The sequence below is a fragment of the Siphateles boraxobius genome, unplaced genomic scaffold (genome assembly GCF_051911475.1).
Source record: "Siphateles boraxobius isolate OS27281-9 unplaced genomic scaffold, OSU_SipBor_1 53, whole genome shotgun sequence".
NCBI classification, from domain to species: domain Eukaryota; kingdom Metazoa; phylum Chordata; class Actinopteri; order Cypriniformes; family Leuciscidae; genus Siphateles; species Siphateles boraxobius.
Genome location: NW_027509175.1, coordinates 8,565,799 through 8,584,879, shown reverse-complemented (window position 1 = coordinate 8,584,879; position 19,081 = coordinate 8,565,799). Strand labels below are relative to the sequence as shown.

General features: G+C 38.5%; 1 protein-coding gene across 1 annotated transcript in view; it reads left to right on the top strand.

The window, feature by feature from the left end:
- cacna1hb (calcium channel, voltage-dependent, T type, alpha 1H subunit b) overlaps positions 1-19,081 on the top strand; it is a 99,580-nt gene that overhangs the window by 52,408 nt on the left and 28,091 nt on the right. Inside the window, exons 8-16 of the mRNA XM_077205305.1 lie at positions 528-620; positions 4,691-5,348; positions 6,900-7,249; positions 8,971-9,122; positions 9,219-9,404; positions 10,716-10,833; positions 12,692-12,847; positions 16,598-16,682; positions 16,770-16,957. Coding sequence (XP_077061420.1) covers positions 528-620; positions 4,691-5,348; positions 6,900-7,249; positions 8,971-9,122; positions 9,219-9,404; positions 10,716-10,833; positions 12,692-12,847; positions 16,598-16,682; positions 16,770-16,957 — 1,986 coding nt within the window. The remainder of the gene's footprint in view (positions 1-527; positions 621-4,690; positions 5,349-6,899; positions 7,250-8,970; positions 9,123-9,218; positions 9,405-10,715; positions 10,834-12,691; positions 12,848-16,597; positions 16,683-16,769; positions 16,958-19,081) is intronic.

The window sequence follows — 19,081 nt, the reverse complement described above, 5'->3', positions numbered from 1 at the left end:
GACTTTCCTTTTTTTCTCTACTGGAACATCCGCTCCAAGTTGTGCATTACAATTTTCGCTGAGTATATATTAAGCCTGGCAGGCGGTGATATTTTTTATCCTCACATATCCTTTTGGCACCGAGAGACACTTACTTTCAGAGTTGGTAAATGAAGTGAATGGTTGCCAGTGGCTACAGCGAGAGTGAATCCTATTACATCATTAACCAACTTATCTGTCCCAGGAAATCAAGTTTTATCATGTTCCATTCTAATCTAATCTTTAGGTGCAACAGTATTTATCATATTCTTTACTAATCTGATTGGGAATGTGCATGGACATTTATCAGGTTTCTGAGTAAATCCAATTGACCACAGCATGACGTTTATCATTCCATAGTGTTTCCTGACCTAGTTTTCTGTAAGCGATGAACAATATTGGAAGATGTCCTTTGTATGTTGACACTTGAGAGAAGGGCTATATTTTATGCAGTACTTGCTTTTGCAGATGTCGTAACATTTATGATCCTGTTTCTGTTTTCTCATCAGGTCATCACCTTAGAGGGATGGGTGGATATCATGTATTATGTCATGGATGCACATTCCTTTTACAACTTCATCTATTTCATCTTCCTTATCATTGTAAGTGCGCAGTAATTAATTAATGGATACATCTTCCTCTCGTTTAACCTCTGCTGCAGTCTTTCATTAGTTGCATGGAAGTGGTTTTTGCTATCATCAAGATGTAAATTACTGGAGTAATTTCACTTGATAACTATACTTAAAGAGATGAAAATTAAAATTCTGTCATCATTTTGGAGAATTTGCGATTGAGCACTAATGAAACGAAATGCTTGTACTCAGTTACACTTCAGAGGAGGAAATCACACTTTTTACACCTTACAATCTTAGACCCTTACACTGATATTAACAGATATTTTACTGATCATCATTGTGTAAATCAATCATTGTGTTAAATAATAACATTTTCTGTGTTATTGAAGTAAGTAGTCAAATCATTCGCAGCTGAATTTAATCCTTAACAAATTCTAATAAGACGTTTCAGTCTTATGTGTCCTGGAGACTTACTCAGAGACTGTGACAAAATTGTGATTAAACAGGTCGACTTGCACAATTTGTGCATGAAATGTACTTACAGTAATTGAGAATATGTCCTTTGGCTCTTGATTTCTTCAGTCAATTTGAAAAGCTAAAAGCAAAGGTTTTACTTTTAAATGTACAATTAAAGGCTCAGAAAGTGATTTCTGAGAAATTTTGTTAAAAGTGGATCGGACCGAGCACCACAACACACTTGTAGCCAATCAGCAGTAGGGGGCGCTCCACACATGATGGGGGAGGAGAGAGAGTGTGCCAATCAGTAGTAGGGGGCGTGTCCACTCATGATGGGGGAGGAGAGAGAGTGAGCCAATCAGCAGTAGGGGGTGTGTCCACTCATGATGGGGGAGGAGAGAGAGTGAGCCAATCAGTTGTAGGGGGCGTGTCCACTCATGATGGGGGAGGAGACGGAGTGAGCCAATCAGCAGTTAGGGGACATGTCCAAAAATGATGGGGGAGGAGCAAGAGTGAGCAAGAGGGAGATTTGAAGAAAGGCTGTTAAAAGAGAGCTGGCTGAGAGACATTCCAAAAAAGAAAAGGTTAGAGGAATATTATTGGAAAAAGAAGGTTTATGATCAGGCATGAGCTTTAGGACCCGCGGTAATATTAGAAAAGCTCTCCAGAGCTGGAGAGACCGAAGCGGGAAGGGCTGAAAACGGACGCAGAGGTTGCATTGTTTCTGCTCCAATGCGAGTAACATCGGATTGCTATGTTTTACAGAACCAAGATATGCTGTTGTTGTAATGTTAGCTATCGTAACAGCAGTTTTGAGTGTCATTGTTTGTGTGGAGCTGGTGTGCTGCTGGCAACTAACAACAAACTCTTGCTTGAGTACTCTTGTGTTCTTCCGTGTCGTTTGTTTGTAATGTAGGCATGCTAGTAGTCGCTGTGCATGTAAACCTCACTCCTCTGGCCTCAAGAGGTGCGCTAGCGACGGACACTGGAGATTGCAGTCTTTAGCGCCCTTGTTAGCGCACCCGCCTTCCTCGCCCGAGGCTAGGGGTGGGAATCTCTTGGCACCTCACGTTTCAATTCGATCACGATTCAGAGGGCTGCGATGCGATGATAAAACGATTATCGATGCATCTTTTTTTTATACAGATTAATTTTTTCTCACTGTGTGACTACTTGGTACTTTTAAAGCAAAGTATTTGTAATGATCCATAATGAATTTACTTCCAATAAATTGTATTAATTAAAAAGTGATTTGGCAATAAATGTTGCGATAGAGTTTGTAATTCGCTTTGCCTTTTCCGAGTTGGGTGGAAGCTTTTAAGGTTGGCCTGTTTTCCACGTCAGCGCTGTTTGATCTGATATGTGTGGTTTATAACAGAATTCTGCGCAGAATTTGAATGCTGCCAATTAGATCTCGCTGTGATGTTATTAATTCTGCGGTGAATTCAAACGCGTTCTCACTGGATCTTCCAGCACTGTGTAATAACAGTGTCACGTGATTGAGAGCAGCCCACGAGTAAACCTGTTCTGAGCTTGTGCTGCTCGGAGACTCAAACGAATAGCGCAGTTTCGTAACTTTCGTTTTGTTTGCCGTTTGATGTTTCTCGTAACATATGTAACAGAAATTGCATCTCTTAACAATTGCACAATGTGGTGGTCGCACCAGTGCGACCTCTTGTCGCCCATTTAGTCGCAGTCTGGAGCCGTACTTGCATAAAGTCTCTCCTTTTCCCTTCAACTTCATAGAAGCCAACGTTACGCTAGATTTTAATGCAGAGGGTGCCGGTCGGATTTCTCGCTCAACAATCATGCGTCTCTGTTATGTGCACAGCTGCACGCCACAGACCGTCCAGGCGCCTTTTGCGTTCCGTCAACATTACGTTATCAATTAACATTTAGAAAATCGATTTTTGCCATTTGTGATTCTATTCAGAATCGTCCACATCGCGATGCATCTAAGAATCGTTTTTTTCCCCCATCCCTACCGGAGACGCTGGTTCAGATCCCGCTCGGAGCGAGTAAAGTAGGATTGGTTACACGTTGATCATCTTCACTTATTTGAGCTGCGCCCTCTACTGTACAGGTGTGAATTTCCATTTCCCTCAGCCTGAGGCTTGGCCCTTTGACACCAAATGTGAAATAAATTTTACACTTGCCAAAAACAGAACTTTTTTTTATATTAAAATACAAACAAGGAGGTGAGAAAAAGTAAAGCAAAAGTAATGCAACACATTACTTTCCATAAAAAGTATCTAAGTAATGCTATTAGTTACTTTTTTAGAGAGTAACACAATATTGTAACGCATTACTTTTAAAAGTAACGTTCCCCAACACTGAATTTCAAATATCAACAGTGTTTCTCAGAAATTGCTCACTGCAGCTTTAAAGGGATAATTCACCCAAAAATGGAAATTCTGTCAGTATTTACTCACCCTCATGTTGTTCCAACCCCGTAAGACCTTCGTTCATCTTCGGAACATGAATTAAGATATTTTCGATTAAATCTGAGAGCTGGATCACTCCTCCTCTAGGCTTATAAGGGATTGAAACTTGCCAGCCCCGAAAAGTTATTAAAGACATCGTTAAAATAGTCCAAGTGACTACAGTGGCTCAATCTTAAATTTATCCAGTGACGAGAATACTTTTCGTTCGCAAAAACAAACAAAAATAACAACTTTATTTCAACTATTCATTTCCTTCTCTGTGGGCCTCGAGTCAGTTAACGTAGTGTGATTGCATAGAGCTACGTCACACGTAGGCTCACTATTGGCTGACGCTGCATGTGGGTGATGCGTGTGACGTACAACAAAGGAGCTTATGCTATTACACTAGTGTACTGCCTCGAGGCCCACAGAGAAGGAAATGAATAGATGACAAAAAGTATTCTCGTCGCTTGATAAACTTAAGATTGAGCCACTGTAGTCACTTGGACTATTTTAACGATGTCTTTAATAACTTTTCGGGGCTGGCAAGATTCAATCCCTCAAGAAGACTATGGAGGAGTATGGAGGAGTGATCCAGCTCTCAGATTCCATCAATAATATCTTAATTCGTGTTCCGAAGATGTACGAAGGTCTTACGGGGTTGGAACGACATGAGGGTAAGTAATTGCTGACAGAATTTTCATTTTTGGGTGAACTATCCCTTTAAATGTGAAATATTTTTGTCTGTATTTAGCTAAATACTTTTTAAAAAAATACTAAAATATGTCAACTTAAAAACTACTTGCACTATTTAAAAAGTAAACATTTTATACATTACCCTTACTTTAACTTACACAACTGTTCAAAAGTTTAAGATTTGTAAGATTTTTTAATGTTTATGAAAGAAGTCTCTTATGCTCTCCAAGGCTGCATTCAAAAATACAATAAAAATAGTAATATTGTGAAATATACAGTTTAAAATATTAAAAACAGTGAACATCATTCAGAGGGGATAGCCGCCCTTCATACACTTAACATTTGCCATACAAATTATAATTTTATTGATAAAAAGACAAAAAAAAGATCAGTGTCCTGAAATGTGAGTGAATACCCAGTGACAAAACATCATTATACTTGTAGCAAGGTATTTGCAGTTGCCATTCGTGATCCTGTAATGTTTTTGAACTATTGTATTCAACATCTCTGATTTGTCCGCAGGTAGGCTCCTTCTTCATGATCAACCTGTGCCTGGTCGTCATTGCAACACAGTTCTCCGAGACCAAACAACGTGAGAACCAGCTGATGAAGGAGCAGCGGGCACGTTTCCGCAGTAATGAATCCACCTTAGGTAGCTTGACCGAACCAGGATCCTGCTACGAAGAAATGCTGAAGTACCTCGCCCACGTTTGCCGTAAACTTTGCCGTCACGCCGCACGCCTCTATGGCGAATTATGCCCTAAGAGACACGGGGGCGTGGCCAATCCCAGCAGCTCCCTCTCAGTGGGTGGGACTAATGGATATTGGAGTGACAATGGAACAAAGATGGGTCCAACCCAATACTGTATGCTGCATTATCATCACCCCCATCAGAATCAACATTACCTCAGCAATGGCATAGAAATGAAGACCCTTCATCTCGATAGAGACACACAAAATTCCAAAAAGTCGCCATCACTCCCACTTGCACTTCAAAATTTAAAGGGTTTGAGGCTCGGTATGAACTATCCCACCATCCTGCCCTCCAAAATGTACACAAACTCACAAACTCGCTCACACTCGACCGGAGGAGTCAAAGCACCAGCTTTCCATCATGGACTCTATGGCAGGAAGATCTCTGTTTGTAGTGGATACCATGATACTTACAAGTTGCAGCACGGTAAGAACACAGATAAGCTGTATTTTGTTATTATACAAATTACATATATTAATTGTAGCTTAAAGGTACAAATACTTTTTGGGCCACTGGACATTCTGTAAAACATGTTAAGTAGAAATGATGCAATTTCAATGCAAAAACTGAAGTGTTTTGGGCCTGCTGTTTTGACTTTGGGTTGAGGATTAAAAGTAAATTCTGTCTCTGGGGTTTTAACTTAATAACATAGATAATGAAATACTTTTTTTTTTCTTTAGCTTTGCGCACTTGTCATGCCCTAATAATTTCAAATTGAATTGAGGGAACCGTCTGCACAAACACACACTCTGTCTAGTCATTATTTTTGTGCCTCTTGACTTTTGCCTGAAATTACTGTACCTGGTGAGGAAGCCTTGCGATTTTGAACATTTTGGTCAAAATATATTCATAACTTTGATTTATTTTATCATCTAAAGTACATTCTTTCCCACCCTTCTGTGCAATTCCGTTTAATAGAAATTGCTAAACTTAAGCATCCAATATGTGGTCAGTTTGCTCTTATTTTTATTTATTTAAAAAAATTAATTTATTCCCGTAATTGCATTTATTCCTGTAATTGCCTGTGATTGATTTGGTACTCAAGAAACATTTCTTATAATTATTAATGTTGAAAGCAGCTGCTAAATAAATATTTTTTGTGGAAACATTATTACGTTTTTTTTTTCCATGATTTTTTTTTAAGAAGTTCAAAAGTACTTTTACTTTAGAAACAAACGGTAGTGTATTTTCTTTGGAAACAGGATGTTTGGTGGAACATATCTCTGCAAATACCATTTAAAACGTTAAAACTCTGATAGCTCCCTCTATGGTGTTATTTTATTGGCCAGTAGCCATATATTATTACCACACAATAAATGTTGTGTTCTGACAAAGACAGTTATCGGTAGAATTGGCATTTTATTTCATGCTAAAAGCTATAACATCTTAGAGAAATTCAGTTTGATCCCATTAAGGTAATTAAAGGATTGGTGCCAAATTATGATTAAAAAAACATGAAATCTTGTACATATATTTATTTTTGACTGGGGTTGGTGTCCTCCATCTGTTCGAAATGATCAACAAATATATTAATCGTAAATCATAAATATGTTAGAGATGATCAAAGCTCAGTCCCAGCAGATGGGTCTCAAAAAGCAGGTGTAGACAGACTTTGCCCTGATTACAAAATAGAGACAGTATCGATCACTATTGTCATAGCAAATCACAGAGCATGTGTGTTAAAGACACGTGCCTGCAGTATCCTAACCCAGAATCAATTCACTAATGCACCACTGGATTGTCTAATTATTAGGTTGCATTTGGAGAATTTGGATATAATATGGGTGGCTGGGGCTAGTCATACTATTTACTCAAGTGATTGAAGTCGGGGTAGGTATTATTGATTGTCAGTTTCTGTGTAGACACATAAGAAAGCAAGCATTTGTGTAAACTGGGCCTCATTAATGACATCCAATGTGTCAACTCGCCCCAGTCCTACTCATGTGTAATATTAAATACCATTGTCCTTCACTGCAGGTGTGTATCCAGGGACACGTTTGAGTGTGTGTGCGGACAGCAGGGTGGGGCTGGTGTCTTCAGAGTCATCCTCCTGCCCAATTTGCGCCCAGGAAAGTGATGGTGTTAATTGCGACTCCAACGGTGAATCGGACCCAGAGAAGCAGGGGCCAGACGTCAGCTTGGAACAGAGCAAAAGAAACCAAGATATGGAAGAAAAGGAGTCTGGGAATGTGAACTGTGTGTGTGTGTGTTTTCATTATACCAGAGCCATTTTGAGGCGGATTGTGGACAGCAAGTACTTCAACAGAGGGATAATGATAGCAATCCTTATCAATACACTCAGCATGGGTGTGGAGTACCATGAACAGGTGAAAACAATACACTCATTTAAATACAAATCGCAAATGAGATCTCAATATCTGAGTTGTTTCTAATCGACACTGGAGAGATTAAATGGAGACTTTTGCTCAAGTATCCTGCAGTTGTAAAAGAGATCTCTACAATATGTAACCTAATTATAAAAATATATAAATAAACTGTAATTGAAAATAGGAAATCTTTTCCACACAATTAAATTGAGCTTTTTTCAATAATAATAATAATAATAATAATAATGTATTATTTTTTATATTTTTCTGGACCCAATCTTAATTCTTAATTTCAAACATCCTTCTGAACATACGACAACAACAATAATTAGTGTTATTAGTATAGTAGTAGTCATTTTAGTTGTAATTTTTATTTTATTATTATTTAAACATCCAATAATAATAATTCATTTTTTATTTTAACATTATTATTATTATTATTATTATTATATTTATATTGTACTGAACCAAAGCTTAATCCTCATTTTCAATACAACCAATCAAAAACAAATCCTTTTGAACATACAACAACAACAATAATAATAATAATAATTATTATTATTATTATTATTATGAATGCTATTATTATTATTAGTTTTATTATTGTTTTTATTTTATTATTATTTATACATACAATAAGAATTTATTTTTATTTTAACATGATGATTATTGTTATTATTGTATGTTTATAAGAATTTGTTCAAGTGTTGTTTTATTGGAAATAAGGACTGTATTTTTAGTAAGATACTTTATTAAATAAATCATGCAATTAAATGAATGGATGATGTTAAATAAATAAAAATATCATAACGCATAATTTCTAATATGTCTACATCATTTTGGATCTGAATCTGTGCATCTTATAAACAAATATTATTATTAATGTAGTCCTAATTCAAATGGATTATGTTCTATTTCAAGTTCTGTTTTACAAATTTAAACTGATTGCATGCTGTAAAAAATAATCAGTTGGAAAATATCTTTGATTTCCTTTAAATTTTATGATAAACATCTCAGACAAAGTTGATACCTAAATGAAACATAACCATAATGAGAACCTCAGTTAATCACCTGAACTATGAAACTTTTTAGCAATACAATTCTCCTCTAGTGTCATCGCTGACATATACTATACATATAAATACCCTAGTGTCAGAAACACTCATTGTAACACAAAGTGATCACACTCTGCTGTTTGCACTGTGATTGTATGCATGTTTATGGCTTATATTGCATTTAATTAACCCCCTTGGTCAGGATTAGTGTGTCTGTGTGACACAGAGAGGCAGTCTGAGATTAACCGGTTTGAGGCACAGGACATTCACACTGTTGCCAGGGAAATGATTATTTACATTACAGTAGACACGGTTAATAACAGCGCCGGCTCTTCCTCGGAAATAAATAAACCCACATGGAGAGAAAGAGAAGAAGCACAAATACAATGTCATGCCAGTAACAATACTGTAGTTAATCTTTTTATAAGTTCATGTCAGGACCGTATGTGTTACAGATATGAATGATACCTCAAATCAAGCACTTTTAGGGGAGTGGTGTGCGATTACTTTTATAAGTAATTTGAGCTGCATTTTTTCATCTGGTGGACAAAAAACAGGCTAAAAGATCATATAGACCTGGATGATCACACTAATACATTGGTTGGCTATGACATATGACATAAAACTCGAGTAATATTGCATATTCTTCTTGTCTTTGTCTTTTAGCCGGACGAGCTGACAGACGTGCTGGAGATCAGTAATATTGTCTTCACTAGTTTGTTTGCGTTAGAGATGCTCCTGAAGCTTTCGGCCTGCGGCCCGTTCAACTACATCAGCAACCCCTACAACATCTTCGACGGGATCATCGTTATCATCAGGTTCTGTGCTGCTCGCTTTGCTTTACGCTCGGATTCTTTTGTTGTAAATGCATTGTATATTTTGACCACACATGTTGTGTCCGCTGGTTTCTGCAGTGTGTGTGAGATCGTTGGACAAGGGGACGGAGGGTTTTCGGTTTTGCGGACGTTCCGTTTGCTCAGGGTGCTAAAGCTGGTGCGGTTCCTCCCCGCTCTGCGCAGACAGCTGGTGGTACTGATGAAGACCATGGACAATGTGGCCACCTTCTGCATGCTGCTGATGCTCTTCATCTTCATCTTTAGGTTTGAATGAAAGTGCTTCCATATAAGAACAAGAGTGTAGTATTGACTGAAAGCAAATCAGTCTTATTGCATATAGACCATAACACTGTGTCCCAGTGCGACGCCATCAGATTCCAGCGGCAAGCAGTTCAAGCGTGTCTGTTCACGCCAGATGTGACACGACTATGAGACCCAACAAAACCATTCAAAAATCACAGCCAATCAGAAGAGCGTGTGGGTGGAGCTGCACTCACGCAAGCGCACTGGACTCACAATGAAATTGATCACATCATGTTATGTGGTTTTATTTTATTTTCTTAGACCATAATCTTAAAGAGGTCTTTATAACGGAATATTGAAAAAGAAAAACTTTAATGGATCACCTTTTCAGGTCCAGTTATGACATTTCGATTAAACATTAAGAGGTCCTAACTTTTTTTTAAAATAAAACATACACCGATTAATTTTTTAAAATATGATCTATGATATGTATTTTAGAAATCGTTTCATACTGACTTTAAATGTGTGGTTACAGCCTTATTAATTATTATTAATAACCCTCAAGCACAACATTATTTCAGAGCGAGTTTGGAATTAATATGCTCATAATTTCAGAATACTCAAGTACCAGTGTTGTTTTAATATAGTAATTTTAATATCATATACTATTATAGTTTTTTTATATTTTGAATTTTATTTTAATATTTTCTGTTTTCAGTTTTATTTAATTTAAAGTTTTAGTAATTTTGTTGTGTTTTTGTCATTTTTATCAGTTTTTGTCATTTTAAATACGTCTGTAAAGTGTTTATTAAAATATAGTTTTTAGTTCATTTCTTTTTAGTACTTCAACTTAAACTAAATGAAAATAAGAAATGTTGCCTTAGAAACTAGCTGAAATAAGAAATTAGTTTTATATTTTATTTTATATCAGGTGATTTTTTTTATGGTTTTAGTTAACGATAATGAAGCTGTCAGGTACTCATGAAAATTTTAATTCAGCTTCAGAGTCATAATGTTACTTTTCGTCCATAACTAGCAAATATCAGCCTTTTCTAAGTGAAAGTATGATATTTTTGTTCTGTATCTTGATAATTCTATCAGTGGTAAATTGGACACACTTTCCTGAAAATGACCCTGATATTCTAGCATTATGTAATGCAGTAGACATTTTGTTTTTGAAACTTTTCTCATTTCTCTCTCTCTCTCTCTCTCTCTCTCTCTCTCTCTCTCTCTCTCTCTCTCTCTCTCTCTCTCTCTCTCTCTCTCTCTCTCTCTCTCTCTCTCTCTCTCTCTCTCTCTCTCTCTCTCTCTCTCTCTCTCTTCTGTGTTTAGTATACTGGGAATGCATCTGTTTGGGTGTAAGTTTACTCTACGTTTGGAGAATGGAGACACGGTGTCTGATAGGAAGAACTTTGACTCACTCCTCTGGGCCATCGTCACCGTTTTCCAGGTCAGAAAAATGTTCACAAACTGCTTAATAAACTATATATGGATATCTATTCTCTTTTCAGAGGTAGAAATGTTTCAGGGAGAACTACTTATTCTTGCTTAAGTAACATAAAAGTCCTCTTTAGTGAATGATAAAACATACAACTATTTTCTTGTAGCTCCTGTTCCTGGCTGTGCTGAAATCCCCACATTTCGCTGACCACGAGAGACTATAGGTCACTAAACTGACGCTTGAACTCACAGCAGCTTGTTTTCATTTAAAGTCCAGAAATATCATTTTTAGTCTTCGGAGGCAAGTTTTGATTAAATACTCACTCCTCAATGTGGGAACAGCATGATTTTGCAAAATGCTGAGGCAATGGATTATGGGTATTTAGCCTCCCTTAAATTAAGTAACAAATCCTTATGTAGCCTATTCTCATTTTTGAAGCTTTACATTTCTATTTAGGATTTGAAAATCATTTGCAAAACGAAATTTTCTTCTCCATTCTACTTTATAATAACAATAAAAAGACACGTGTATGCTGTATTATGAGTGTATGTGTTAGTGTATATTAGTCTTACTTTTAAGACTGGGATTATTCAAACTTCTACAAGTTGTGTCAGAGTTGAAATTGATGAGGTAATCAAATTCTGCCCTATAATATTGCAGACAAGATGAGGTCATCCGCCCTCTCCCTGCAGTATTGGGCAGTGTGATGAGGTCACTGGAGGTGACACTTGTGCAAATACTGATATGGTGCTGTATTAACTCCAGGCCCTGAGGGAAGCCTGGAATCAGGGTTTCTTCAGTACCGGGAGCCTTTAATTTCCCTAATCTCTCTGTGTGTGTGTGTGTGTGTGTGTGTGTGTGTGTGTGTGTGTGTGTGTGTGTGTGTGTGTGTGTGTGTGTGTGTGTGTGTGTGTGTGTGTGTGTGTGTGTGTGTGTGTGTGTGTGTGTGTGTGTGTGTGTGTGTGTGTGTGTTTTGTGTGTGTGTGTGTGTGTGTGTGTGTACAATATATATCTCCACACTGAACCTGCTGTTTTTCCTCTGTTCTAAATCAGTCTGCAGGGAAAAGGCAGAGATGGGTTCGGGTTCTGTTTTGAATGTGTGAAAAACAAACTAAACAAAGTTTCTTTGCATTTGCAGTTGAATTTTAAATGAGGCAAAAAAAAGTTTACATTTGTTTTACTTGGTGTAAAAAATAACTCTGTCAAATAACTCTTAGTTAGTGTAAACATCATAAATAGTTTGCTACTTTGCTTGAGCTAATGAGTTTTTTTTTCATATTAATTATATTATCAGTTAATTATAAATGTTAATTTTTTTGTGTGTGGAAGTAGTGTGTTTCAAATAAAATAAAATTTCATGCTGGATAAACTTTGCAGTCGTTAAATGAAACACAAATATATTATAATAATAGTAATTATTGTTATTATATCATTTGTAATACTTGTAGATTAAATATTGTAAATCTGGTCTGTTTGATCAGTTTGTAAATCTGTTTATTATCAGTTTGTAAGTCAGTTTGAAGTCAGAAACATTCTGTGGGCAGTGAGTGACGTCATTTACATTCATTTCTCAAACTGATTTTATTTAATTTTTTTAATTTTTTTAAAGACAATTTTGTGAATATGAAAATATTTGTATATTACTAATTATATAGATTTGTGTTAAAATTTAGATAAATTCTGATTCTTCCAAGGTATTTTGTACACATAGAGTTGTTGTTTTAATTAATAAATTATATTTTGATGTTTTCAATAGTATTTAGATAAAGGTGTTTATTGCTGGTAAGGTGTCATTTACCTACTCACAGTGTGAGACAGTAGTTTAAAAAGTGAAATTTGAGCTAACAGTCGCCCTTTGTCTCGACAGATTTTGACCCAGGAGGACTGGAATGTGGTTCTGTATAACGGCATGGCCTCCACCTCCCCATTGGCCGCTCTGTACTTTGTGGCCTTGATGACCTTTGGGAATTACGTCCTCTTCAACTTACTGGTTGCCATCTTAGTAGAGGGCTTCCAAGCTGAGGTAAGATGTCAGATGTTTAACTAGGGACTCTATCTATTTTCTTGAAATGTTTTGATTGAAAAGTGTGCTTGTAATATCTTTGATATTTTGCATCTAATGCAATGACATTGTACACTTTGGCTTAAGTCTCTAAATACTTTGTGGGGCTACTACTGTAACAAACTTGTTAAAACTACGTCCTCTACTTTTCAACATCTATGCGAATCCTCCGCACAAGTGAATTAGATGTGGCCATATTGCATTTAATTGAGTTTCCAAGAGGGAATTGTTCAAGTTAAGAGTAAGATGTTATCAGAGGACTGAAATTATTGCACTGTAACTCAATTACAGCACAGTAACGGTTATGCACACCATGAAAAAAGGGATTTCCTTTGAGCACACATGGAAATGAACAAAAACACGCTCTTGTTTCTTTTCGTTATTGGTGTCACATCAAAGAGATTGATTGTGTGGATCGGTGTATGTTTGGCTTGTGTGTGTAATTTTGATGTAGATGAGATGCATCTGTAGTGTATAAGCGCAGGCGCCGGGCTGCAGCTGGTGTGATAGGAACACGCTTTCACTCAAACCTTCTGTTGTTCCTTTTTTTTCCTCTCTGTCTTTTATCTCTCTCCCTCTTTTGTCTGCAAGGTAATATCACACACTGGACACTTCTCACACAATACGCCAGTACACATTTACACACACTTTTCCCGTTGTTACTCTGATGAAAATGGCAATTCTCATTCAGTCATTTTTCGCTCTTTTTTTTCCAAATCTCTTTTTTCTACGGATTTACAATAAATTGCTTGTGTGGCACAACTCATCCAGGAAGTTTCGCTTTGGTATTGAATACCCACATTTTACAATAAAATGAATTCCTTGTGGGTTTCTTTCTAGTGAAATTTCATCCAGAAATGCAGTAGTAGCCAAAAGTGATGTCCGGAGAGGATATTTGTTTTATAGACTAGTGGCGATGGGACTATGCCTCCATTCCCTCCTTCAGGGAACGAGGGTTACATACATAACAGAGACTTTCCCTTTCAGTCGTTCACAATCGATGTAGTCGACATGTCGACTAATTGGGATCCCAATTAAAACGCCACTAATGCTGCCACCTTCCAGTGCCTAGTCAAAAGCCTTCTGATCCCCCCGCATTATTGAGGCGGAGACGGGATGGGGCTTAGGCCAGGGAAGGCACTGCTGTTCCACAAGACCACTGGAAAGCGTTCCCTTTTTTTGGAAAGGAATACGCTGCGGAAGCCACATCCTGCCCGAAGGGAAGTAACATGTGGAGGATACACATATGGACTGGGCGTTACCGGGCAGAACCACATATGGAATGTTACATGGGGTGGCTCCAGCCTATGACAGGGGGAGACACACCGGACAGTGATGGCAGAGCAGGCTCTGCCACGGGAAGACACATACTCGCCGAAGGGAGCTGTACCGTGGAAGAATTCACTTATGGGATCACCGTAGGGATCACAACATATGGGACCCAGCCTAACACAGGTTCCACCAGTGCATACAAGTGTTAGGCCAGGCAGTGTTAGGCCTGGCATAGGCCTGGCCTGCCATCCGTTGCCGAAGGGTGTGGAGGAACTCAACAGGGTTTGGCTAAAGAGGAACTCTACTGGAGCCTGAATGGCGCACTTATCCAGTCCATAGGAGGGGAATGGCGCAGCAAGCTGACACTTCGAACCAGGCTTACAGTGAAACTGGCTTCATGTGAAGGGAGCCCACGGGAAGCAACCGGCTCAACACATATGCTATTCTTTCGTTTGGTGTCGCCCAGCCTGCAGCTCTAAAACATCTGTCAGCGAGGCACCCTGTGTCAACACCCAGGAAGGAGCTACACTCTCTCTTTGGAGAGGCTCACTACCCAGGTGGGCAGAGTGCACCTTGGGTAAACACAACCAGATGATGGCAACCACTTTCCAGTGGGCCAGCCTCTGCTTGGAAACAGCCTTCCCTTCTGCTGGTCTCCGTAACAGATAAGAGCTGGTCTGAGGTCCGGAGGCTTTGTGTTCTGTTTAGCTATAACCGCAAGGAGCGGAAGGGACAGAGAAAAGTCAGGGCTGGGTCTGCCTCTTGATAGAGGCCAAACAAGCAGGAGAACTGTTCTTTTAAAAACAGGTTTTTAACTCAGCTGCCTGAAGTTGCTCAAGGGGAGATCTCTAAATGCAGTAGCACCAGAGATAAGTCCCAAGAGGGTATAGAGGGGACGCAAGGCGGATTCTCTCCTTGCTCCCCTCAGGAACCTGACGATCAAGTCGTGCTTCCCCATGGATTGTATCCACTGCATCATGATGTGTGTCAATTCATAGAGGCAACATACAATTTGAGGGTGGAGGGCGACAGCCCTCGCTCCGACCCATCTTGCAGGAAGAAAAGCACGTAAGGGATCGAACATCTTCGGGGGTCTTCCTGGAGAGAAGAAAACCACTCAACGAACAGGTTCCACTTCAGGGCATAAGCATGTCTCGTAGAGGGTGCTCTCGCAGAAGGGATGGTGTCTACGACATGTGGTGATAACCTAGAACCTCTGTGTCCCCTCCTTTCGGGACCAGACATGGGAGTTTCCAGAGGTCTGGTCGCTGTAGGCTGAGCCAACAATGGCAATCCTGGACCACTAAAGTGGACATCGCCAGACCGATCACGCACGCCAAAATGCTCGTGCCCCGAAGGGTGAGGTCAGTTGCAGTGCGGAGCTCACCTATGAGGGCATGATCTGGGCTACCCTTGTGCATGTCCATGAGTGTCCTGGCCTGATAGACCTGTAGCAACACAATGGCATGCAAAGAGGAGGCGGCTTGCCTCCTGAGGCTACCAGAGGGAGATTACGCAGCCGAGTCATTATTTCCACAGTTCGGCTCACCCTCCGATGCTGCGATCAGCATCCTGTCCTCTGGAGGGGCCCCGAATGAAACGGCTGGTCGGTCCATTACAGAGGGACCAGCGCGCTCAGCGGGGGGCTCTACCGGCTGCGGTATGATAGAGGAGTCAGGGGCCCACAGGGATTGGTTACCGGGCAGGGAAGCCTCACTATGATCCTCTAATGCATTGGCTCGTTTTAACAGTACTCTAGGCAGGGATGACAGGCTCCCTAAGCGTGATACCAATCAGTTGACACGTCGACTACGTTGAATGTGAGTAACTGAAAGGGAACTACGGTTACAGGTATTATTTTATTGTGCAAAAAAAAACATAGAAAAACAAGTGACTCACTGCAGGAAAAAGCTAAAAAATGAAGTACAGCATAATCAGTTATTAACATTTCATTGGTTCTTACTTGTTTTTGCATGTGTTCATAATTCCTTTGTATGACAGCCTGGGCAAAAATTATGTCTGCACAATTTGGCATGATTCGTTATCACAAATAAAACAATTGACTCCAAGCACAACTACCCAATAGGCTTACAAAATCTTTAACAAATTCTTAACAATATTTGAATGAAGGGTGAAGATCACATTTTAAAAGTGAAATAGGTCTGAATGCCGTTTCATGTTGATTTTAAATGCATTGGAAGTGGAAGTTCAATGACTCAGCAGGAAATAGGACGAGGACAAAATGAAAAACAGGTTAACTAAGCATGAAAGTAGAAGGTAGAGAGTTGCATACCCTTGAAAGAGCAAATGTAATTGTGTTTGTTCTGCATTTATTTATGCTGGCCTTGTGTTGTTTGGGTTGATATGAAAATGTAATCATTCATTACCATGAATTCTGAATTTTAGCCTTTAAATGTCATTTCTCTCTATCTCTTTCAGGGTGATGCTAGCAGATCAGATATTGATGATGGCATGTCGTCTGACTATGGTGATGAGGACAAACTGAGAGAACTACTGAAATCAGGTGTGTGTGTGTGTGTGTGTGTGCATGTCTTTGTGCAGAGCTGTTTATGTGCTTTATAATTTTATGCTAATCTCTTGTTGATATTAGGATCAGAGATGAAAATGCAGACATTAATGCCCATCTCCAACGGACACCTGGAACCTCGAGCGTCTATGCCACCTCACAACACACACATACAACTCAATACCACACCCAGAACTGAGGTGTCACACATCTACAGCCAATCACGGCGCAACAGCAACACCTCCACCGAACCCCATGACCAGAGATCCCTGGTGAGTAGGAAATGCCGTTACATAAATAGTATTCATTTAGTAAACCAATAGTAAACCTACACAAATAGTATTCATTTCAAAACAATTGAAATAAAATAATATAATCATATTAGAATTATCCCTTTTAAGGGTTTTTTCACACCAAGCATGAATATTCATCGCAAATTTGACATCGCAGCATGAATTTTTGAAAACAGACATTCACTTTAAGAATTGTCCTTCTTCATTAGTGGTTTTACCATGGCATCTTATTGTTTTTATTGCCTTTATTGTTTTTTGAATTGGATTTTTGGTTTAATATTGAAACGTAAGTAGCCTAATACAGGACACATCTAGACATTTAGAACTTCACCTACCTGTTATATTTGAAACTAAAATAAATAAATACATAACAAAGTATGGATGAATTAATAGATAAAATGTATGAAAATATTAAAATATGAAAGAAAAATAAAATACTGCTTTTCACCGCTATGATCAGTTATATTAGCACCCATTACATATGCAAAGTGTATTTCAATAAAGTGTATTTCAAGTGCTAGCTGTGCATTAAAGGTGGGGTAAGTCGTTTTTGAAATATGCTGTTGGCGAATGTACTGACAATGATGCTATACACCGCATTCACTAGCAGTCGTCAGCGCGACTCTGACTAACTGGCCTCCGTTACACACGCAATCCAAGAGAGGATGTTTGTTTACCATAGCAGAAGCGCAACAGAATAATGCTTCCAAAAAAATTTGGTGCAAATAATGAACGAATGACAAGGAAGCACAAAAGATGAAAGTACAATACACAATAGTAATTACAAACAAGACTTGGTTGTTAGTTGCCAACAGCACAGCAGCTCCAGACACATAATGACACTCAAACCCAGTGTTACTCGCGTATGGAGCCGAATCAAAGCAACATCCACGTCTGTTTTCAGCCTTCCCACTTAACTCTCCAGCACTTGACAGCATTTTTCTAATATTAACGCAGGTCCTAAAGCTCTTGCCCAGACATAACCATTTATTTTTCACTGATTTCTTCTGAGCTTCACTCTTTTGTATTGTGTATCTCTATTTCTACTGCTGATTGGCACTGATTGCGTCGGCCCGACTAACTTCCAAATAGCGTATTTCATAAACAACTTACCCCACCTTTAATTGATTTTAATGCATGATGTGGAGAAAACGAACCACCCAATGAAAAGTAAATTACATTCAAATCGTTTAATGCATAGCTAGCCGTGGATTAACCTGCTTAATTCCTTCAAAAACAACTGTACTACCCCCTTGTTGCTGAGAAATATAATGTAGCAAAGCTATTTTATTAATTTAAGTCATGTGCAGCGGTGGTGCAAACACATAAAACCCTGCTTCATTTATTTTGAGTAATGCTCAAGCAGGCATGTTATTTTAGAGATCCAACAAGAGAGGGCTCAAGCGGAAGAAAGCGGAAGCGAGTATTGAGTAGAAGCAGAACAATAGTGTTTGTAATGGCTGTGAATGCATGCAGGTTTTTTTGTCTGTTGCGAATACATGCCTCAGTAATATAAGCAGTGTACAAGATTAAACAAACCCATCAAATTATGCACGCCTGGAACTTCATTCATTTCAGTATGCAACAAAAACACCTTCAAATTTTGACCTGGAGTACTTTCCGAATCAGACCATGGTATAATAAATTAAATGTTATATATATATATATATATATATATATATATATATATATATATATATATATATATATATATATATATATACAGGTCCTTCTCAAAAAAATAGCATATTGTGATAAAGTTCATTATTTTCCATAATGTAATGATAAAAATTTAACTTTCATATATTTTAGATTCATTGCACACCAATTGACATATTTCAGGTCTTTTATTGTTTTAATACTGATGATTTTGGCATACAGCTCATGAAAACCCCAAATTCCTATCTCAAAAAATTAGCATATCATGAAAAGGGTCTCTAAACGAGCTATTAATCTAATCATCTGAATCAACTAATTAACTATAAACACCTGCAAAAGATTCCTGAGGCTTTTAAAAACTCCCAGCCTGTTTCATTACTCAAAACCGCAATCATGGGTAAGACTGCCGACCTGACTGCTGTCCAGAAGGCCATCATTGACACC